This window comes from Pseudonaja textilis, chromosome 1 (genome assembly GCF_049901715.1).
Source record: "Pseudonaja textilis isolate UNSWEBS1 chromosome 1, rPseTex1.2, whole genome shotgun sequence".
Taxonomy (NCBI): domain Eukaryota; kingdom Metazoa; phylum Chordata; class Lepidosauria; order Squamata; family Elapidae; genus Pseudonaja; species Pseudonaja textilis.
Genome location: NC_141990.1, coordinates 94,622,298 through 94,646,780, shown reverse-complemented (window position 1 = coordinate 94,646,780; position 24,483 = coordinate 94,622,298). Strand labels below are relative to the sequence as shown.

Here is a 24,483-nt window from a genome sequence, read left to right as displayed (position 1 = left end):
GCTTAGATTCTCCAAGGATTGCTTCAGACAGTTTTAGCATAAGGAAAATTAGCTGTAATTACATTCACTGTCTGTTTGTCTACTGAGGACAAAAGTTTAGCTTTCATTTTGATATAAAGGTCAGCATATTTCAGAGTTTGTGATAAACAGCTCTAGGTCAGCCATCCACATCTTTTTCATAAAACGTAACTTTCCAGACAGCAAGATTATCTCAAAGGGCGATAAATTCCATATGAATTTTTGCCTGAAGTAATGTCTCTATGCTAAATGTTATAGGGCAAAAAAAAAAGAGTATGTGCAATGATATTTTCTTTTAGTATAAGCAAGATCCTTTGATTGTCCCATTAATATGGCTTTATTATGAATGGTAGTAACAAAAGTTTGACAATTAGACTGATCATTGCTTATTCTCATATACAATCACCAAATCTAATAGACAACAAGGAATAGATATTCATAAAACGTACTAAAATATTCTATGTTATCATTTTTAAAAAATGTGAATATGGATACTGATAATAGGGCAAGCCAACTTCATTTTTAAAGAAATATATGCTCTTTATTTATAAAAAGATGTGTGATGCGTTTAATGAATCATCAATCTTTATATATTCTACTGTAAATTGAATGTGATATATATATATATATACTAAAGATGTAGATCAGGAGTGTCAAACACATGGCGTCATGGTGGTGTCAGCTGACGTATTGAGACTTTTTCCCCTTCGCTAAACCAGACGTGGGGGTGGCCAGCCTGTGATGCATCCGGGCTGTCGGCTGCAAGTTTGACAGCCCTGATGTAGATGCTCCAAAGCATTTGAACAAGGCACTTCGTAATAGGCAGAAATGCTAAGGCCTTTTCTTCAAATCATTAAGGCAGCCGTATCTTTTACAAGGTATTTTGAAAACAACAAAACTGCTTTAATCATTCAAATATAAACACTTGTTTATGTGTTTGAGTTATAAGGCAACTCATCTGATGAGTCTCATTAAAGCCAGGATCTGCCCTAAAGAACGCTTAAACAGGGAAAAACATTACATTTCACTTAGGTGACCAAGTTAAATGTAACCTCAAGAATGTCCTAGATTTTTCTTCTGGTTCTCACATAATCTCATAAAAATAATGGCCAAGAATCTGCAGTTTACAATGGATATCCAGATCAATTCAAACTTTTATTAGGATCTATTGCCAGAAAGTACAGCAATAAAATACAAAGATCTGTAATGATTAATAAAACTTTAATTACATAAAATATTATTGGAGTAAATGTATTACAAATTGCAGTTTACAATGGGTATCCATATGTTAAAAGACATAGATACTCAGAACATGCCCTGAAATGGAAGTCATGATTGTTGCCCATCCAGTTTTTGTACTTGAAAAGAAGGAAGCAAATAAGCATTTTCTGCAAATGCAGCAAAACAGGGTTTGGGAGATGGGAACATATCCAATCTATCAAAAGATGGAAAGTAATCAAAATGTCCAAGTTCTGCAGTAGATCATGCTTCTAGTGTTTTTCAAAAAAAGAACTTCAGGCTGAGGAAATTAGCTTTAAAGATTGTATTCGGTATGAGGTTACAAGGCAAACTTCCAGCAGCTCTTTTTACTGTTTACTAATGGTTCAATATTGAAATATAACAATTTCTAGCTTTTGCTAATCTATTATTTCTATTTCTATATTTATTCTCACTGAATAATAGGAAAGCCAATCTAAGAATCAGATGGAGAAATAAATCAAATAAGTTAGTCTCACCTGATGTTCTAATGAAATGTTCTGTGACAACTTTATTGGGATATCGTATTTGAATGCTGTTTGTCGATGTTATTCATATTTCTCAATAATAAATCTGGGCGTTCACTTTTTTTGGGGGGGGGGGTTATTGCTTCACATAACTGAGGACACATTAATGTTAAATTTATATTTAACAAAGAAATAAAGAGAGATTAGTATAGATCTATTTTCAGCTATTTAGCTCTCATCAGCTAGCCTCCTGGGATTTGAACCAGGATTCCTTACATATTAGATAGATATATTAGCCTCTAAGTCATGGGCTTTTGTCAGTTATACCAGGGAAGAGATTAAGTGTTTTTTATCAGGGCAATCTGGTCTACCCAGATATGGGATGGAGCATATGGCCCTTGTCCTAAGTTATGCCTACATTTCCAGGAGATGGATAAGTTACAGGATGGTTAGTACAATCCTGAAATTCAACAGAATTTCTGCTTAAAAGTGTGAAAAATGGGAAACCAGTTTGTATTAATCTTTTAAAAAGTATTCTTTAAATAATAATCATGTAAGTGGTTCTGGGAATGAATCATCAATCAATTTCGCCCCCCCCCCCGTCCCGTCCCGTGAACTCCCAGATATATTATTGAGAAATATGAATAACAATGACAAACAGCATTTGAATACAATAACTCAATAAAGTTGTCACAGAACATTTCATTTTAGAAGCTAAACAATTTTCCTCAAGTTCACAATGTTGCTATATGTAATATAATTATCCTTCGTGCAATTTGGTCTCATGGGGGTTTGCAATTTAAAAAAAAAAAAATGAAAAGAAGGCCTACATGAAGGAGTTCCTGAAAAACAAAATGCTTGCCTTGTCCAACATATCCTTATCAAAGCTGGAACACACAATGCCTAAACAGACAATACTTCTGGTTTGGGTAGGTGCATCTGCTTCAGGAATGAGAACTTTGTTGCCACAACAGGGCTTTTTTTCCCTCTCTCGCGAGGCAAATCTAAGTTACCCTGCACTGGTCTAATATCTATATAAAAGTGTAATCATTTGGAAAATGCTAGTCCTTTTTTAAGCATTGAATGTATGTACAGAATAAAAAGTTACCCAGAAATACTTAGTGGATTCAAACTTTCTTTAAAGATGAAAATGCACACAACTTTTTTTTTCAGAATTAGAACTTCCTTTCCAATGTTGTTTAAAGACTGGAGGGCTTTGTGGCAGTGGTGAAATTCAGCCACCTCCCTACCCCTTAGGAGAGGTGGTAGAGACGATTTGAATCAATCGGCCCCACCCATGCCTGCCTGCCTTCTTCCTTTTAGAGACTGAGTCCAACCCCCCCAAGCCCGCCCACCTTCTTTCTTTTAGAGACTGAGTCCCACCAAGCCACGCCCACCAAGCCATGCCTACAGAGCTGGTAGGGAAAATTTTTGAATTTCACCATTGCTTTGCGGGGGTCTCAATCTGAAGATCATGAGGATGAACACCCACATAATCCCTGTCAATTACCTCATAATTCAAATATGACTCTTTCCAAGATTCTCTTGGCCTTCCTTAAAGGTTCTCAAAACCTAGCTCTGCCAATTGGCTTAAGGCCCCCAAAGAAAGTCCCATTTTCACCCCACTGTGCATTGGTTCTTAATTAACCAATTTTTGTTAATTTTTAATGCTTTAACATTTTAATGTTTTATATTCTTGTTTTAGGATGTTGTAAGCCACCCAAAGCCACTTGACAGTGAAGTGGTGGCATATTAATTTAATAAACAAATAAAATAAATCCTATAGCTGTTTTAAGAAATTCCTTAGAAATACTATGTGCATGCCCATTGCTGGCTCTTAATCACATTTTGCCCTTCAAATTTGGATTTCTGCATGGTCCTCACATGCATTTATTTCTCAACTAGTATTTCTTTGTCATTTCTTTTAGTTGCTGCTGCGAGCAAAGAAATATATCAGCCTTCACATTTTGATGTAAACAAGAGTAAATATTCTTAAACTGTTTTTGTTTGTCATCCCAGAAAAGTCATTTAGATAACTGATATCACGTATTTTAAACCCAATTCAGTTGATTTCCTTTCAGTTAATTAATTTTAAAAACCAAGAGTTGCGGTTTTCATTTTTTTTTAAATTAAGTAAATGTTTTCCCTGAAAGGGCTTACATGTTTTTATATTCGTCAGGCTACACTTGATTGACATTATTCAAGGCAAAGTGTAGGCTGGTGCTATACTATGAACACACAAATTAGCGGTGCACACTGTGCTCTAACATATTTTGAAAGCTTGCCTAAATACACTTTTAGAACTGCTAGACAAACAAGAGGATTAAAAATAGAAATGTGCTATAATGCAAGCCTTACATTAAGGATATTTTTCTTATACAATCAGAACTTGCACATGGAAGGGATATTGTTCAACAGGCTAATGGGTGCGAGGAAAAGACAGGAAAACACAGCAGAGTGTGAGAGAAGGAAGAGGAAGAAAAGGAAACAGCTGGGAGTGAAAGAAGGCAGTAGTAGGCTGAAGATCAGGTGTGAAGTCCAGCCTATGGCAAAACTGAGAGGTGACAGATATGTCAGAGAAAGGGAGTGTGTATGTGCAAAGTTGCCTTAGAGGGCCTTTCAAGTCCCAAGTTTTGCACTTTGGTTTTATCAATTCTCCCCCTGTAGGTTTACAAGCTTGTATGCTTATAATTTTGGTGTAGTGATTAAGATACTGGCTTAGAAACCAGGAGACTGTGAATTCTAGTCCCATCTTAGCATGAAAGTTAGCTGGGTGACTTTGGCCCAATAATTCTCTTTCAGCGCAATTCACCTCACAGGATTGTCGCTGCGGGAAAAATAGGAGGAAGGGAACTTACATATGTTCACCACTACTGGCGAGCTATTTATAAATAAAGGCAGGATAAAAATATGATAAAATAAATAAAGGCAAGGCAACCAAACTCCTGGCTACACTGGAAGCAACGCAAGCACCACCAGAATCAAATTAGTAGGGACAGTGCATTTCCTCCTTTTTTTTTTTTTTGATACTACTACTCTGGATATGTCTCACTAAACTCTTTTCATTTTTCTCTGCAACCAAGTTTAAAAGTGAAAGTAAATCCAGCTGGGCTTCTTGCTTCCTCCCCTCAAAATTCACATTCACACAAAGTGAATCCTTATGCACCCTACCTTTGACCTTGGAACCAACCATACTTCTACATCCTTCCCAACATAACACTAACCTCCAAAATAAATTTCCATCAGATAAATAACATTTGGATATAAAGACTTCCTCTTTAAAATCCTAGACATATCATGCTGTGTTGTGAGAGCTATTAATATAAGTAAACAAAGAAAAGTTAGTGGTTTTGGATAAAAATATGGAATTATGGACTACAAAATGTATTTCTGACTTCTTTTTCAGCCTCCTTTCTCCTGATATTTAGGAGATTCATAAAGGTGCATCTAAAGGGGTGTTTTTCTTTGTTAATCTATTTCAGTATTAGTAGTGACATTGCTTTTAATTTTTGTTTTTACATTTTCTTTTTTAATTTTTAAATCCTGTCAGTCTCCTTGAACTTTTACCTGAAAAGAGTATTTGTATATAAATAAACAAAGAAATAAACTTACTGGCTCCACTTATGACATCTGGTTTCTTTTGCATGATTTCACAAAACTGCCTTTGAACATTTTCAAGCCATCCTGTCTGTTTATTTGGGTTTTTTAATACAGATAAAAGTTTGCTAACATCGTCATCTGAAACAAAGATGAAAATACCATTGCAATTCTGAAAGTGGTAAAAAGGTCTCTTGCTAGGACTATTCTGTTGTCCTAAAATTTGAAGAAAAGGGTTTCTAGACCATTTAAACAATTATTTTAACTGTGCAATCAGGTCTAACTTGAAACTGGGAAAGTACAGCTATAATTATCAAAGTTTTTTTAACCAAGTATCTCCAATAAACTGAGAACAGCAGATAAGTTTCAAAAAGGGAAAGAAGGGTATATAATAAAGGCAGAATTTCCAAATCACCCAAATTTGCAAGGAAAGAATTAGGAAACTTAAGGCTTAGTATGATTTAAAGCTTGGGTGTCCAACTTTTTGGCTTGCCTGGGCCACAATGAGTGAAGAGAAATTGTCTTACACCGATATAAAATATATCATATAGTTAAAGTACATAAATAACAAACTAGTATTTTTTTAATCTTTTTTTAACTAACTTGTGGGGCTGCATTACTAATTGTCTAGGACCATAGGTTGGATACAACTGATTTAAAATTTGCTAAGAATGCCAAAAATAACAGAAAAGGATCCTTTGGACATGTGCACAAAAAGAGGAAAGTTCAAGTAAGAATTAGTCCACTGTTTGGAGAAGATGGCAAGATGGTGACAGGCAACAGGGAGAAGGCTGAACTGCTTTATCTGGTAATGATAACACCATTGCAATGGTGATGTTATCGCCAGAAGTCAAGTTCAATGCTGGTATGACTGATAGAATATCTCCTATCAAAGGCATCAAAGTCTGTGTTTAATTCAGAAATGAAAAACAGTCAAACTCTTTTAACATGAAATTCAAGAAAGTGATCCAATTCTAGCAACTGGAATTAGATTGATTTTTCACCTACAGGTAGATGAAAAAGGAGTTATAGTCTGTTCAAATTGATATAATATTTAGTCACTGTGAAATCACTAAGTCATCAAAGAATGAAATATTTCCTCATGGAAATGAGCATTGATTCTATGACAAATATATGCTAAATTTATTCAGGGGATCATAATTGGGGTTTTGGGATTTTAGAGTTAACCATTCGTCCCCTGTAATTATTCAGAGAGATATGTTAGCTTTTCTAGGTAATATTACAGTATTCACAATTAGGATTATTCTGATAGTTGCAATATGGTGTGTCCTTATCTGTCAAGCTTTACACAGGGACAGGAATATATGGCTGTTCTCCAGAAACTCAGCCTGCATTCATAATAGCAGAAGCTTCACTGGCTGAATGCAACTTGATAAGATGCTTTACTGCAAGCAAGAAAAAAATGCATATACTTACCTGCCTGCCTGCCTATGTACTTAAAGACTAGCCTACTGCAGAACATAACAATCAGGTTGTACATATCAATCATATCCCTTTCCTATTACCCTTTCAAATCAATGGATCTATGGCCATCCTTTACTGTGAGTCTGGCAGGTATTTGCTCGGTGTTTACACAATACTTCTGTCCAGCTCAGATACTCCCCAGCTTCAGCCTTTGCACTTTCCATGCACGGTGTACTTTCTCATATTACTCCACTCAGATATCACTCCCCCTAGTTTATTTTTTCATCTCAGAAAACATTTAGCATTCTGTGGTTATTGAGAATGTTTATTCTTAGTTTAATTTGGGCTACTTTCAGGATGAATTCCCTCCCAAGGCTGATTCTACTTCTATGAAAAGTTAAGATTCCTCTAAGCATATAAAAGTGATCGTTTTGCTTCCTTGGGGCCTGTTTTAGCTGCAGTCCAGATGAAAAGCCGTCACCTCATATTGTATTTCATTGATAGATGTCATAACCCCCTATGGGAGTCATTATAAAGGCTATCTATCTATTCATCTTTGCAATCTCTAGTCTGACACAATATTTACATAGCTGCTTCCAAATATCAAGTAACTAAAATGGTATCCACGTAGTTACAAATCTGATAAACACTGAGGGAGGAAAGCATGGCATATCAATACAGCATGCTGCTAATTCATTCAGATTTGGAAGGAAAAGACTTCTGGATACACTTAAATGAGTAAAATATAGTAGAAGAAGGATTTTTGAGTTTCTTTTTACATTTATACTATCTGAGATGGTTTGTTTACACATGCACAATTCCCCCCCATGTATATAATATTAATTATAAATTAACTTATTTTAAAACTATTTCCTTTGAGATGTTTCGAATTAGAAGTTTGTTTAGCAATCTATTGTTTAGAAATGAGCTTATATTGGATTCCCAGTGATCAAGATTTTTTTTCCTCTTGTCTATATTGATAAGATTTGTGCTACAGTTTGCATATTTCTACCTTTATTTAATATCAGATTGCTATTACCCCATTTCAAATGGATCTTTCCAAATAAAATAATAATTTGCAAATGAGGATAATACTTTTTATTAAACAAAAATATTCATTTTTTTCTATTCTAATAGTTCATATTTAAACTATTCTAATAGTTTATATTAGTTTTTACTTTTGTTTTTAAACTTTTCAATAAAATTATATTTTAAAAATGTTTGCTGTGTTCATATTAAATTCAGAGAATAACAAAGTTATTTCCTCTTGATCCAATGCTTATTAACATACTTAAGTATGAAAACAAGATGTTATACACCTAAAGAATAATTATATTTCAATCTAAAACAAAAGTATAATAGATACAGATAACTTGATTCTGATCTTCTCCAGGGAATAAATACTACCCTTGGAACAATAATCAAGTGAAGGAAAATTCCTTGCTTTGCAGAGTTAACAAAGAAAATATTTTATGTATTTGTTCTATTAAAAAAACCTTACACGCTTAGAGTCTATGAACTGAATGCAGTATCTGTCTGGACAAGTATCTCCACATGTTCTGTTTCCTTCCACTCAAATTGTGCTTGGTGTGATTGCTACGTTTGTGATAGTGTATAATTCAACAGTAAACAGAATCACGCTGCATCTCAATGACAACATACAAGCCAAAAGATAAAAGAAAATATAGTGAATCCAAAAACCTTCCATTACCTCATAAACAATGTGTATATTTCATCTCACATACAGGAATTTCCCCTAAGGAGTGGTTTCAATGTGTAAAAAAAAATGAAGTTATAAAGATCGCTGAACTACCAAAAAACTACAGAGAATATATAGTACTGTAGTTAACAGGAAATTGCACCCTCATTAAACAGTGGATACTTTATATTTTTGTAGTACTTCATATAACCACAATGTACCTTTCCTTGAATGGTTTTTTCTAGGAAATTCAGCAAGATAGCATGCTGGCAAAGGATATGACGAAAACATTGGCCAAGGATATGGATCATCACCCTAAAGAAGAGCATAGAGAAGAAGAAAATTATGTTATATAATTTGTTCAACTCATTTAACTAATTTAAGCTCTCAGTGAATAACAAAGAATCAGTATCTTAATTTAAACATACTAATCTTGGCGCTACACTTAAATTTTATTATTAAAAAACATATCACTCCTAATTTTATACATTGAGTTGACAAGCAGAAATAGACTATGTTGGTCTATAAAAAATGCATAGATAATTATGAAAGATAATAGAGGAATACGCAAAACAAACACTACATAATGGAAGTATTACAAATCAGTGTTTTACAGATATAATTAATATGTGAAATAGCCAAGACACCCATTATCCATATTACACCTATGTGATGTCAGTCAGCTATACACTTTAAAATGATGTTTATTATTTATTTATTATTTAAATTCTTTAAAATGATGTTAATCCACCTTGGAAAGGACAGGATGGAAGCAGTGGTGGGATTAAAACAAAATTACTACGGGTTCTGTGGGTATGGCTTGGTGGGCGTGGCAGGGGAAGAATACTGTAAAATCTCCAGTCAGAGGTGGTATTTGCCAGTTCTCTGAACTACTCAAAATTTCCGCTACCGGCTCTCCACAACTGGTCAGAACCTGCTGAATACCACCTCTGGATGGAAGACCCAGTAAGAGCAACTTGTTATTGTTTAGCTGATGGTTTGGTGAATAAAATCACTCACATTAGCTCCAGGCTAAACAGGGTGAATAGTATCTAACGACATGACAAGAGTTGACATCTTTAGGAGTTACTTGGAGGTTTCCTGATATTTGTGTCATGAGAAAGTGGACAACATTCTAGTTTTGCCATCTAGGAACTTGGTCCCTGATCTTTCTGGCTAGTTATCTGGCCACTGATGAAGCAAGAATTTGAACCCAGTATACAAGCAACACTTCTCTTCAGGAATTAAAAATTCCAGTGATCTTTTAAAAGGCATTATTTTATTCCCTCCTTAACTATGTATCCCAAATCCTTTAGCTCTGGACAACTATAATCCTATTTTCAACTTTCCCTTTCAGGAGAAAATGCCTGAAAAAATGGTGGAGTGACTACTACAATTGGATTCCTGCAATTCACTTTACATGGGTGACCATTCGAAAACTTCAACTGGTGAAAAATGCAGCAGCCCTTGGGCTTATTGGAAAGTCTCACTACTGCCATATAATACTGTTATGGGAGCTGCATTGGCTGTCAGTGTTATTTCCATCAAGGTGCCGGTCTTTAAAGTCTTATGTGGCTCAGGGCTTGGGTATCTCCAAGATTCCCTTTCCCACACGGTTCTCCCTCCGGCCCATCAGAGTGCATAGACAATGCCTGTTCAAAGTCAGCTACCTATCATGATGTCAACGAAGTACTGACAGAAACAGAGTTTTCTTTCAGAAGGCCTTCCTTTGAAGCAGCAAACCCCGTGAAAAAAGGGTAGCTCTGTTTTTGTGGCCTTCTGAAGGCCGAACCACTTCTGATTGTTTCAAGATTTCTTCAGAGACTAAAGAAATTTTGTTGCTGCTAAAAATGGACGGATGTTGCTATGTTTAAACCTTATAACTTACAGGCCGTCCTCAACTTATGACTACAATTGAGACCAACATTTATGTTGCTAAGTGAGAAATTTGTTCAGTGAGCTTTGCCCCATTTTCTTGCCCCATCTGTGAGATGAATCACTACAATTCTTAAATTAGTACCACAACTGTTTGCTGGGTCTGGTTTCCCATTCACTTTGTCAGAAGGTCACAAAAGGGGATCATGTGATTCTGGGACACTGCAACTGTCATAAATGTGAGTCAGTTCTCAGGCATCCAAACGTACGCACATGAGGATGCTGCAATGGTCAGTATTTTTCAGTACTGTTGTAGCTTCAAACAGTCAGTAAACAAACTGTTGTAAGTCAAGGACTATCTGTATATGGTTATTTATTATAATTACTGTATTGGTATATTGTTCATATTGGCTTTTTCAGATTGAAACAGCCTATAATTATATAGCTAATTAATTAAAATTAAACACAGAGTTAATCAAAATGAAATGAAGTGCAATAAATTTTTAAAAAATGCATGCATGTAGAGCAAGGGCGTCAAACTCAATTTCATTGAGGGCCGCATTAAGGTTGTGTTTGACCTTAGGGGGCAGACATGGGCGTGGCTAGCTCAACATCACTCATGTCAGGGGTACCAGTGGTGGCCCGCTGCTAGCGAAAACGGACTTCCGGAGCTCCATTTTCCGGCCTGCTGCAACCCTTTGCCAGTGAAAACAGAGCTCCGCTTTTGCTGGCAGAGGCACTGCAGGCCGGTCCTTTGCTGATTCCCGGGCGGTCCCACAGGCCAAATTTAAGCACCCCTGATGTAGAAAGATTACTCAGAGTCGTGGTAGCTCGGGTTTGCTATAGATTCTCAGCATCTGGGGTCTTCAACTTTGGAAGTTTAATATCTTGCATATATTTGGGGAATAAACTTGAACACTGTGTAAGTAATGCATATCAGGGCCATAAACTCAGAAGTTATGAGAAGTATGATGACACTGAGGGATTTTTTTTACAGCTGCCAAGAAGAGCATCAGAAGTTTTAAACAAATCATTGATTAAATAAAAGAGAAAATAATCAACTGCAACTATTACCTAAAGTGAGGCTAGATGAAAAGGAAAACATAAAACACATTTACAACCTTATGCAGTACTCTTGGAGGCAAGATCCGTTCGGTGGGGCCCCCGACGTGACTTATTCTAACGAGAATATGGTTTCTCTCAACCGATAAGCCATCGATTATAAATTGCCTGCAGCAAAACAAAACTGAATTGAGAAATGACTGAAAAACTCAAAATGTAATACTTGGGATCCAGATCATCCACAAAACAGCTCCATCCATTTGCAGTATTGGTATTACAATTACAAAAATGGGGAATAGGCATACACCTATTCCTTCCATTACATAAGCTTCCTTATCTGGCAATACAATAATGTCACACGAATTATTACAGGTCTATACTGTACAACAGTGGCTCCCAACCTTTTGGGCACTAGGGACCGTTCCATGGAGAGAGATTTTTCTGTGGATTGGAGAAGGCGTAGTTTGTGTGCTGTCTGCAACCCACAGATGGGGTTTCGCTTGTATGCGTGGCCCATTTCTAGCATGCTGTGTCCAGGGACCCCTGCTATATAGTATTTAGATTAATCATCTGGTTTCTGAGCTACATTAACACTACTTCTTAAGAGCGTCTTATAAAACAGAAGATAAAAATTGGAAGTGGTTGACATCTTCAATCAGATAACAGATGGACAGATGCATGGATGCTAATCATTCCTTTAGAGACAAGCTTTAAGAAAACAAGAGTAAGCTATAATATTGGAATGTCTATTCATAGAAGTCAGTACTTTTCTATTATTACTACATTTATCCCACCTATTTTTCCAGAAAAAACAACCCTGTAAGGTGAGTTGGGCTGAAAGAGTGTGTCTGACACAAAGTCACCCAGCTTTCATTTCTAAGGGTGTTTCAGAACTCATAATCTCCTGGTTTCTAGATCAGAACCTAACTACTACTCCAAACTGGAACTCTTTAAATATGCACAGAGGACCAGGAAGAATACAGAGAACCATGTTTTAGAGTCACATCATTTTAAATTATTGTTTCTTACCGAGGAGTTTCAGAAATACTGATGGCATTTTCATTCTGAGCATCTAAAAGCACTTCTGATACCTTGTATTGAGATTCTAGAAGCAGAAGGGTATTTAGATCACAGCATAGCACATTTAATAACCTGTAAAGCACAATATATAGGAATGACAGTTAGAAGTTTTGGTGATACAGAGATGTTAAAAATTTCAGACTCAGCTTGTTCTTTATATATGATGAAGTAACATGATATGGAAGGTTAATATTGTTTGTTATCCCCACTTGGTATGAAAATTAATTTTTTATGCATTTTGAGCTGGAAAAACATTGCATGTAAGTCAACTTTGTACAAAGACAGGCTATTCATCCACTTAGCTATTATCATCTATTCTGATGAACAGCTTTGTATTTTCCTTTTTTTTTGTGTGATCCTTCTAAGATGCCAGGACTGATTTGAATACACACCAGGCAAAAGATAACTATAACAGATATAAAAGGTATCAATTGATGCAATTATTTTCAACCTTTCATTTATTATTGAAATTACCCTTTGTGAAGATGAGTGGCTATATAAATTTGATAAATACATTAAATAAAGTTTATCTAGCCCAATATTTCTCAACCTTGGTGACTTCAAATCCCAGAATTCTCCAACTATCCATGCTGATGTCCACACATTTAAAGTTACTTGACATTGCTCTAGCCACTCCATCAAGGCCCTGGTTTTCACTAAAGCAGAAATAAAAATCTATTTCCCCAATAAAAAGATAAATTAATTAAAATTAATTACATTATCTAAGCACCCCCCCAGGAATTATTCATTTCTTATATTCATATCCCACTGCAATCCAGTTAAGGAATCTCAGTGGTTTACAGTTATAGACATTAAAATGTTGATTGTAAAAATTGTATTTCAAAAAATAAAAAGAAACAGGAAAGAAACAATAAATGGCACCAGTCCCCAGGTACTCTATGAAAGAGCTTTGTTCTAAGTCTATATTCAAACTTGGCAACTTAAAATGTGTATACTTCAATCACCAGAATTCAATAGCATCTCCAGCATAATTGTGATGACACAATGATTAGAATGCAGTACTGCAGTTCAACAGTTCGAGTCTCACTGGCTTATGGTTGACTCATCCTTCCATCCTTCTGAGGTTGGTAAAATAAAGGCTCAGATTGTTGGGGGCAATATGCTGACACTGCTTTAGAGAGGGCTGTAAAACATTGTGGTATATAAGTCTAAGTGCTATTGCTATTCCTACAATCCAAGGTCATGATGTAAAGCAAGGTATCGTCACCCTACTACTAATATAAAAAATATTGAATTACCTCCCTTAGCAACTTCACATAAATATTAAAAAATAGGGGAGGAAAACTGATTTAAATGAAGTGGACTCTACACCAATCTCTTTTCTAAACTACTACTAAATGGAATTAAAGAAGAAAGGGAACCACTGTAGCATTGTACCCCAATCCTCTCATATCCAGTAGGATATCATGTTGATAGTATCCAAGACCATTGAGAAGTCTAAGAGGACAAGGATAGACACAGTTCGCTCCTCCAAGTTTTGACAAAAGTCAACATTAGAGTGAATTTAACCCTGCATGCAAAGGATTCTGATAATTTGCTTCCTTCAGAGTTGGCCCCACCATCATTTTGACAATCTTTCCTAAAAAAGAAAGGAGACCAGGCAGCAGTTATCTAACACTTATGGATTCAAGAAGAAACATCTTAATGATGGGCACACTTAGCTTCTTTCAAGGCTGTGAGCAACAACCCTTCCCACAATGAGATTCAGGTAACCACCTCTTCCCAGCAGTCTGCAGAAGCCAAGAAGGGCAAAGGTCCAGCTCCTATGTTAAAACAGACTTACAAAACATCCTACCCACTTAATCACAGGATACCAGGACACAGAAGTTCCGAATAACGTGACAAGAGAGTGCCCCAGACCTTGCTTCTATTTTGGCCCTGTGGAATCAAGACTGGAGTGAATCCCTAAGGTGCTTTTTTAAGAGGCCACTGGACAAGAAACTCCAGGTGCTTCTTGAAAAAGCACCTTTGAGACAACCATGACCTGTATGACTGGGAATCTCCATAGATGACTGGAGTGAATCGGAATAACTTTGTAATTAAAATGCTCTACCAATGGGCCATTGTAACCAGGTGTCAATTCTTGATATTGACTATGCCCAAAAGGGAATTTCCTATCCTAAAACATTGGAAAGCAACCCGACGATGCAGGATGTAAGACAGAAATAAAGGTGTTTTATCTCTTTTTGCTATAACATAGCTCCAAAGCTCATTCAGATCCATTATGTTTTGTTTTCTTCCAGTGACACACTAGGCATCACTTCTATCATTTCATGTTCCAGAGGTCCTCAATATACTAATATGTCATAACCATAACCACAAGCCCACCAAGGGTGGGATTCTATCGGTTCAGACTGCTTCGGGCAAATCCCTTGCTTCGAAGATTAGCTGGCAGTGAACCGGTTCGCTGCAACGAGCATGAGGACCCGCCCACCCGCTCCTGCTCTTTTCTGTGCTTCATTTCCTTTGTTTAGAGCACAGCTGATTCACACAGCAGAGCAGTTTGCCGCACCTCAGCTGTTTTATTCACAGGGGCTGCTATAGAAGGTTAAGTATTAGTACTTTTCTAAATGTGGAGCGCACGTGTGCGCGTGAAGCACACAATCACCAAACTGGTTGTTATACTAGTGGAACCCCACCCTTGAAGTCAACACAATGCCTTCTGTGGTCAAAATTCTTCTGCGATATTTGATTATAATAAAAAAATCCCATTGACTTATATTGTTTCTTGGTGCTTTCTCTCAAGAAGACTATCAACTGGATCCAGGACCCTATTTTAAGTTTCTACTCCCACAAAAATGTGAACTCTTTCTATCATTTTTCAAGCATCAATCTTTTATGTATTGAAAAAGAAATTCATCAGAATTGACGTAGTACATGTGTGGTATAGAAAACTGTAAAAAGAATAGAACCTGCAAGTAGAAAGCTTTTAATTAAAAGCGGAGGTGACCTGAGTAACTTTAGCCAACTCTATGTAGCTACAGAAATCTGGTGCTGCTACAATTCTAGTTTTTAAATCAATCAAAATCAGGTGAAAAAAAAAAAAGAAATTGTGCAACCCCAAACTGAACAATTTTTAAATGTGTTACCCATATCTTTGAGAAAAATGGATAAGGAAAGGAAAGGACTTCTTATTATTTTATGGAACAAAAACTTTTCTAGTTTCTGCAGGCCACTGGGAAGAGATGGTTACTGGAAGCAATCTTTATTCTTTTTTGAAAATTCAAAAAAAATCACTTTAATGTGTATCATAGAGCTTGATCTTAGCTATGCTATTTTTCTAAGAACCTATTTTCATGGGAAAATAGCAATAGATTATTTTTCTTCTTATTTGTTTGCTGCTAAAAATGGCAAAATTTTGAAAATGCTGCCTAGAAAATTGTATGGACATGCCCAAGTAACTGCAAGGAGCCAAGTCGAACTTTGAGATCTTGTATATCTAAGTTTCTGTGTAAATAATAGCACAAAGCTACTACAGGCAATACAAAAATAACTATTTTTGTCCTAACAACATGTTTTATGTTTTATTCATAAAGTTATTTTCCATAAACTTCAGAAACATCATTCATTTGTTGGTATATCTCAAGGAGTGATATTGTAAGCTTAATAAATATTTAGGTGTTCAATGTGTATGTAAATATTTATGCAACAAATATAATCCCTCATAGGTATATGACTTATGACCATGTCATTTTATAATGTTTCAACTCTGAAAAGCTAAGTATGAATTATTTAAAACAAATCACGTTTTTGGGGAAAACAGTGCTATGGTGTACTCAGGAATCAGTGCAAACTTTAACAAAAAATGCATCAATGGCTTTTTACAGCCATAATATCTTTGACAATTTAATCGATTGCATCAAAAATAAATCGTAAATATTGGCATTAACCCACCCACAAGAATAACATGGAGTATGGGTTAGATAGTTTTCTTCAATGGTTTGTGGACTCTTGGCTCTCCATAAAGCAATTAAAACAACATTATTCCACTATGCTTTTAATAGTTTATGGGTGCTCATTGGGGTGTGTTAACAATTTTAATATGTTGCTGTAAATAACATTGAATAACAGGGTCTTTGGACTGGAGCAGGGTACAAAAATTGTAGGCAAATTAAATCACTAGTATAATTTAAATACCAAGAAAATTGTTGATAACCATTTCTAATTATTATGCTGTTCTAAATTCATTTTTGTTAAATTCTCTCAATTTTAGTAAGTAACAGGTGCTTTATTTCATTCTTGGTTATATGTATTCAGAGGCATATTTTCCCCTCATAAATGCTGTTTAGAGAAAAATCAAATGAGAAACTAATAGAATGTTATTCATTAAAGTCCAGCATATTGCATGATTAGTATATTATCAATAAAAGTGACAACCTATCAATTTTCTAGGGTATTTTAAATGCTTTTCAGAACTACTGGAAAAGATGTTATATAAAATATATTTAAAAGTTCACTTAAATTTGGAAACTAGAATAAATCACACTTGCTTTGTTTTTTTAAATAAAAACGGAGCGACTGCAGTAGAATTTCCAACAAACATAAAACAAAAATAGAGGTAATAAGATGGCTGATTATTAAAGCCACACAGCGGTTCTGTTTCAATTCCAAAAATGTGTTTTCAAACTCATGGGAGCACAAATAAAGTACCGTCTGCAACTCCCTTGCAGCAACTCTCCATACTGTGTGCTCTCCTAAGAGAGGCAACGAAGACCAACAATAAAATATCTGATATAGGGATTGAACTAAAACAACTATATTAATAACTAGTCTTGACGGGTTGCAAGATTACTGGAAGAGAATAATGGTTTTAATCCAGATAATGCATCTTCAAAACAGAGAATCCAATTTAAAATCCTTATGCACCGAGAAAGCCTTGTGGCACTTCAGGTACAAATCAAAAGCTAAAATTAACTTGGGGCTTATCATTATGCTCAGAAAGGACATGTATATATAACTGAATGACAATTACTTTAGCACATTTACTTGAGAACATGCTGAGTTACTTACTTTGGGGAAATGCTACACATTCTCAAGAGTGTTAATGAACTGCTGTCAGAGAGACTGGGAAACTGCTGATTTCTGAACTGAAATCTATGGGGAAATCTTTTTTTTTTTTAAAGACTCCCCAGCAATCTTATCAAACAGGCATCTATCTATACAACTGCTGCAAATTCTCCCAAGCGCAGCCATCCCTCAAAATGGTAGCTTTGGGGAAAAGATAAGCAGTATGAAAGAAGAAATGCATATTCCCATGTTCCTTCATAATACTGCAGATAACGATTTTGTGAAACAAACACCCTAGACAATTGCAGTGATTAAGCAGCATTGCCAGGTATCTGAACGTGTGTCTCCTGTGTTCTTCTAAGAAGAGAACACATTGTTCACTTAGGTGTAGCCAACTTTAAGCAGAAAATGGACATCTTAGACATTAGTAAGATTTATAAATCCTCATGCCTATTAGAGAAAACATCTGGCCTACACAACATTGACATCAGCTGCAAGAGGCTGAGGTGCATGTTGTGATCTATTTTCCAAGTGTATGGCATGATATGTAGGTTATGTTGAAGGATTGAGAAATGCAGAAGGATTTGAGAAATACATCCAAGGACAATACCTACGATCTGAAAGCTTGTAATTAAAATGAGAAAAAGGCAGTCACACAAAGTTCCATTCTCAGATCATGATTCTGCAAGTCTCAGAAGAATCTGGCTCCGAAAAGAGATCTCTCAGAAAATGAAATACTTGCTGGCTGTGTATTTCTAGCTAATCAAATACTGAATATCATAGTTATATGCATATTATATATCAATGTGAGATTTTTTTACTTGTCTACATATTCCTTCTCACTTTGCCTGGATTCTTGAGAATTCATTTTAATTGGCACTGGCAATAAAAAATAACAAGAAGGAGAAAAAGTTATACATTTTACCTTGTTAAATAAATCAGATAAGAAAGCATCTTACCTCAGTCCAAAGATATGAGACTGCTCATAGTTGAATAATGAATGGATTTTAGCTTCAGTGTTAACAACTATAAGCCTGTCAATTATATCCTGAAATACAAAAACTGGTTTTACTAACTTTTGATCGTCAATGCTTCAGTTGCTGTTAGTCTTTAAAAGCTGTGTTTAAAGTATATGAATACTTCATGAAAATACCTTTAGATGTTCTAGGCTTTAATAGATAGATTGATAGATGGATAGATAGATACAGACAGACAGACAGACAGACATATTAAATAGACAGACAAACAGATGGATATAGATGACAGATTAATAGATGATACACAGTCTGATACACACACACATTCACACACCCACACACAGACACACACAAATTCCCTTCTGATATTAGGTCGAGAAATAAAGCTGCTTTTTTAAAAAAAGAAAAATGTGAAAGACCTTTCCAGCTGAGTTACCTATGACCAAAGCACAAGTTTCAAGCAGACACTTCTTTACCCTTCAAAAAGTAAACTAAAATCACAATTTTTGGCCTGCCAAGACCAATGAAAAGAAACCAAGGATTTCTAACTCTAGCTGGAAAGTAGTTATACAGCATATTTATTTAGTTATACAGGCTTCCTCACATATATGATTTATATTATATAAATAACTTCTTACCATAATTATACCTGCAATTTAGGTGGCATATTTGTACCAACACAAAAGAAGGTAGCTTTTGCAAATTAAATTTTTGCTATGATTATGGAAAAGAGTATAAGTGTAATCTGCACACAGACTGCCCTCATGCTGCATGTAATAAAACTACCAAAAATATATTCAAGATTTATTGCCAATGTAGTAGAAAATCAAAACATTATATTTTTATCATTCCTTGCAAAAGAATCATTCCAAGTATCTTTTTAAGAGGATAAGAAAAAACACTACTTACAACAACATCTGTAGGAACTTCACGAAGAGAATACTCTGCTTTATTAGGTATCTCTTGATCACCTATCAGTTCATAAACAGCAGGGCAGGACAGCAAATTTATCAGTGCTAGGAAAAACTGAGGATAGTAGTATAGTTGACAGGACAATAATAATGGAGATTCATTTAAAGATTTTGTTACATGAGCATTACCATTTACTTTGGGGAAAATATATAATATATTCAAAATTTTATCACACCACTTTTGGCTTCTTAGTTTCAATTAAAGCTTTTGAGACACACATACAGCAAAAAGAAAAAAGAGCAAGACTAACAATGGGTAATTATTTATCAATGAATTAATTATTCACAGGGTGCCTTCCATGGATTATAGAGTAGGAGGAATCCAATCAGGCAACAAGAAGTCTAACTTTCTGAAATTAATGCAAATTCCTAAAATTAAAACAGATTTTTAAAAAGCTGGTCACTTCATATAAGGGACACACAAGCATGAAAATATAACAACGCCACCCCTCCCAAAGAATAAAAATCTGGTTAAAATATCTTCAAAAGACTTGGATAAGAAATACTCCCTTAATTGTAATGACAAAACCAGTCTCGGCTTCATCAGCAAGCCATTCTATATTCAAGGCCTGCTATATAAAAAACAAAATTAGCCGTTGAGTTAGCAGAATTAACTGTTGAGTATGGCAGTAGACCTGCAAAAACATACCCTCCTGAAAAGGTAGGAAAGGTGGCAGGCTGCATGGTTTAGGCCAGGGGTGGGGAACCTTAGCCTTTTTATGAGGCCCATGCTGGCTCAGGAATTCTGGGAGTTGAAGTCCACAAGTCATAAAAGGGCTAAGGTTTCCCATCCCTAGTTCTGGCAGTCTTCTAAGTAATCTGGGTCCAAGACATATAAGATTTTAGTGAGCTTGAAAAGCAAAGAATAACCCACTTTGCTGTTTCAACACAGGGACTATGAAAGTACAACTCAATCTAGATGCCACATTCCATACAATTTCCCCCAGACGGGTGGTGGTGGTGGTGGTGGTGGTGGTGGTGGTGTTCATTAACCTTCCCTAATATTGGGAGGTTACGTTCTCCTGACTGACTATAAACTGGAATCTGCTGTGTGTGAAACTGGGCAATTATTATGTTTTAATTGTTGGCTTTAATTTTCTATGCTGCCCGGAATCACTTCTGTGGGAGGCCTCATAATTTGTTTAAAATATAGACAGATAAATACATCTTCCAGGGCTATCCCATGAAGAATGGATTGTAAATTGAGGTTACTAGTATATGTAACACCAGGTCTAGCATTCAGCCCATCCACAAATAGATGCAACTGGTAATAAATGCCCTCCTTACCAACATGTGCCAATCTAATATCAAGATTGGTTCCAGAAGAACCTCTAAACTGTAAATCTGGTCAGGAGCATTTCATTTCCCAATTTCTGAAGTCCAGGCTCTCAAATTAAATTTACCAATTAGAAGGAAAACTTAAATGGATGGTAGATCAAGTATTTAAAGCCAACTTTGCAATTAGGTAGTAAATGAAGAACAGTAACAACAGAGGCTGCCAAAGTTTGAATGTTGGTGCATCCAGCTACCTCTTGTCTCAACTAAAGAGGACTAAACACTCTTTTATACTGGTAATAACACTGACAAAAACTGACAGCATATAACACTTATTTGCTCCTTGGGTGGCAAATGCCACCAAGAGGCCATGTATTGTCTGTCTTTTCTTCCTTCCTTCCTTCCTTCCTTCCTTCCTTCCTTCCTTCCTTCCTTCCATTCCTTCCTTTCCTCCCTCCCTCCCTCCCTCCCTTCCTCATGGACTGTTCCAGAACTCTTACAGTCTAAGGACATAATAAACTAACCAAACTCTTTTTACTCAGCTTGCAGAACCAATTTAAAAACAAAATGAAGCAAAATATACATATTCTTACACTCAACATAGAAGCTGGCCAAATAAAAATCAGTGAAGAAAATTATTGCTGTATTGCATACAAATAAAAAGTGAGGCTTGTAATAGAATGCAGGAAAGAACTTGATGCTTCACAAAGCAACAGCAATTTCGTTTTACCGCAGTAGTCATTTAATATTACTTTGCAAAGTATGCTTGTTTACATTCTAACAAAGAACGTATTATTTGCTGAGTGATGAATATTTGTAAAAACAAAAAGCAATCATGATTTTATATGGAAATCATTTTTATCTGGATAATTGTTTTTATTTGTAGTTGTTAGTAAAGGCATTTGGTATTATGGCTTCTGGCTGAGATAATAAAACAGGATTGACTGATACATACTGAAGCTAAAAATATCCTGAAGTGATTACACATAATTCTTCTTGAAACAATTTTGTTTCTACACCTTAATATTAATATTCTGATATTCTTAATATACTTTGAAAACATGAACCCTGAACTGAATATTTTTGAGTTAACTGATTTATTTAATTGTTCATTTACATAATTTATATGATCACCTATCTCTCAGAAGTGACTCTGGGCAATGGACAAAGATTAAAACCCAATACTTAAAAAGAAGTTAGTTTATATGCTTTTCAGTTTTATGGAAAGAATCCTAATGAAATGAGGCTCATACATGGACTAGTAACTTTTGATGTCCTAGTATCAAATTAAGAAAATTAGAAATGTCAAACTACCCAAGGCTTTCCTCAAAAAAACATTATACATAATATATATTCAGACTAAACATTCACATAAGTCTTTGTGAAGAGAAAAAATAAATAATTTTACCTTTTGACAGCTTCGGTCAATTGGATCTACTGGTGTTGGTCTAGGGTGAGTCATTCGGACATCATCTCTTCCACACTCCAGAACACCCCATAACTCAGTAATAAGGGCCTTTATAAATCCTAGGAAACAATTTTTTTTTCATAATTATAGTTATCTACTAAAGTATTACTTCTGCTAAAGAGGAAAAATGTTCCTTTTCACTCTTGATCACTTATTGTGGGGGACATGCATGACCTTTGAGGATATACTTAGAAGATATAGGAAGAAGGGCAACAGAAGGAATACTTGTATAATCTTGAAATATGGCCATGGAACTTAGGCAAAAATCTTAAAAACAGATATTGTCAAGAATATTTGCCTCATCTCTTGGAATGCTTTCCCTTATTAATGTTAATCCACCTGTCCTATTATAACCCTTAAAAATACCATTGTATTTCTTTCAGAACAATATAATATGCATAATTTGATACTAAGTTCCTAATGTTGAGCCATGGTGGTGCAGTTAGAATAAAGTATTGCAGGCTAACTCCCTGCTCCCTGCCAGCAGTTCAATTCTGACTAGCTGAAGGTTGACTCAAGTCTTCCATCCTTCCGAGGTCAGTAAAATAAAGAGCCAGATTGTTGGGGGCAATATGCTGACTCTATAAACTGCTTAGACAGGGTGTAAAAGCACTATGAAGCGGTATATAAGTCTAAATGCTAAAGTTTTATTTGTAACAGCAGCCTAGTGGGTTCAGACTTGTACTTATTTATTTTCCCACCCAATCACCACTCCATATTTTAGATGAAAACTTTACACACATTTTCATGTGTCTGTTCTGGAAGACTCAGTATCTTATTAATAATTGGTTCTTTGTTCTCTTCCATCTATCAGAAGTGCCTTTTAACTGCAATAGCAGTTTCAGATGGACTTTATATTTCGAAATCAGGCATCCAGTTATTATTAGCTTCCCCCTTTTCCCCCAGCAAATGTTGAGACAGTCTTTGGTGCAATCAAATGCCACTTATAAATCTGATGTGACCCTAGTTTATGTCTAGGCAGTGGTAGTATTCTAACGGTTCGGCCCGGTTCGACAGAACCAGTAACTCCAAGGATCATCTGTGAGGGAACCGGTTCGCTCAGACAATCAGCTGCTGGGGCCCCCTGCCTGTCCCAGCTCTATTCTTACCTTTATTTCCTGCTTTTCAACTTCAGCTGCTTCGCATGACACAGCCAATTGCAGCGTGTCAGCTGTTTTACACACATGGCTTGCAGCAGAATGTGAGCTGCAAATGCTGCGTGTGTGCAGATCACACATTTGGCCCGTGAGCACGCAAAGTGTACATGCACGTGCCAAGTGTGCACTCACACCAAACCGGTAGGAAATTTTTTTGAAACCCACCACTGTGTCTAGGCACTCTCCTGCACTGCATTTAAAACTACAATAAGACATGATGCAAAATCATCAAAAGCTCTTTTTCTCATATGTTCCTCTTCAATCATTATGAAGATGAGTTCTGGAAGAGCCAAAATCTCATAATCATTTAAAAACATTGGTTTAACAAAATAAATGTTATAGATTCTGAGTAACTCAGTGTACAGACATGCATGGGGGAAAAAAGTTGTGTACTTGATTTCCATCAGTTAATATATTGTTATTTAATTATAGATCTTTCCAAGACAGCTAAGTTTAAAAAAAAATTATTATCCCATACTTTCTGTGAGAGGACAAGGGTGCATGCAGAATGCTTGATAAGAATTGATTAAAACCATCCCTGACTGACACTGTCTATATGCTGCTGCTGCATCCAGACATATATAGCAAACAAAGGTCCTCTTTTAACAAGTGTCTTGCTCCTTTCCAGCATTTATTTGCTATAAGCGGTTCAAAAAAGATATCTGATAGGTTGCTAGAAGCATGGAAGACCTGCTGTTCGAAAATAGCTGAAGCATCTATAGGATTGTCATGAATTCAGTACGAAGAAAGAGTACAGCACTGAGGAGAAGAATCATGTTTATTGCAAAAAGTGTTGGGTATCTGCTTTATAAAAAAAAAGAAGGATCCTGGACAATGGAAAAAAAAAGATTTTTTTAGAAGTTGAGGGCTTCTATAAAATGGGAAATCCTAGAGATCTGATTGGCTGGACAGTCTGGGAAACCCAAGGAGGTATTTGTCAGTGTATCTGGAGTTTTCCCTACTGTTAGGCAAAATGGGCCTTTCAGGAGGGCAGATGTTCATTTTTACAGGAGATATGGATGTGGAGGTATCTAACTGCTAGATAATGGGAACTGCTAGATTAGATTGCAACTGGTGAGGAAGCTTCTATTTGATTTAGGTGGAATAGCAAAGAGGTGTATCTGGGA

At 35.8% G+C, this 24,483-nt stretch overlaps 1 protein-coding gene across 3 annotated transcripts in view; it reads right to left on the bottom strand.

Annotated features, from left to right (window-relative positions):
• Window positions 1-24,483, bottom strand: part of TBC1D32 (TBC1 domain family member 32) — a 96,674-nt gene that overhangs the window by 26,205 nt on the left and 45,986 nt on the right. For all 3 annotated transcript variants that reach the window (XM_087941977.1, XM_087941981.1, XM_087941980.1), the window contains 7 exons: window positions 22,140-22,258; window positions 19,395-19,511; window positions 18,468-18,556; window positions 12,430-12,552; window positions 11,460-11,568; window positions 8,685-8,778; window positions 5,355-5,480 (listed from right to left, as the gene is read on the bottom strand). In XM_087941977.1, coding sequence (XP_087798103.1) covers window positions 5,355-5,480; window positions 8,685-8,778; window positions 11,460-11,568; window positions 12,430-12,552; window positions 18,468-18,556; window positions 19,395-19,511; window positions 22,140-22,258 — 777 coding nt within the window. The remainder of the gene's footprint in view (window positions 1-5,354; window positions 5,481-8,684; window positions 8,779-11,459; window positions 11,569-12,429; window positions 12,553-18,467; window positions 18,557-19,394; window positions 19,512-22,139; window positions 22,259-24,483) is intronic.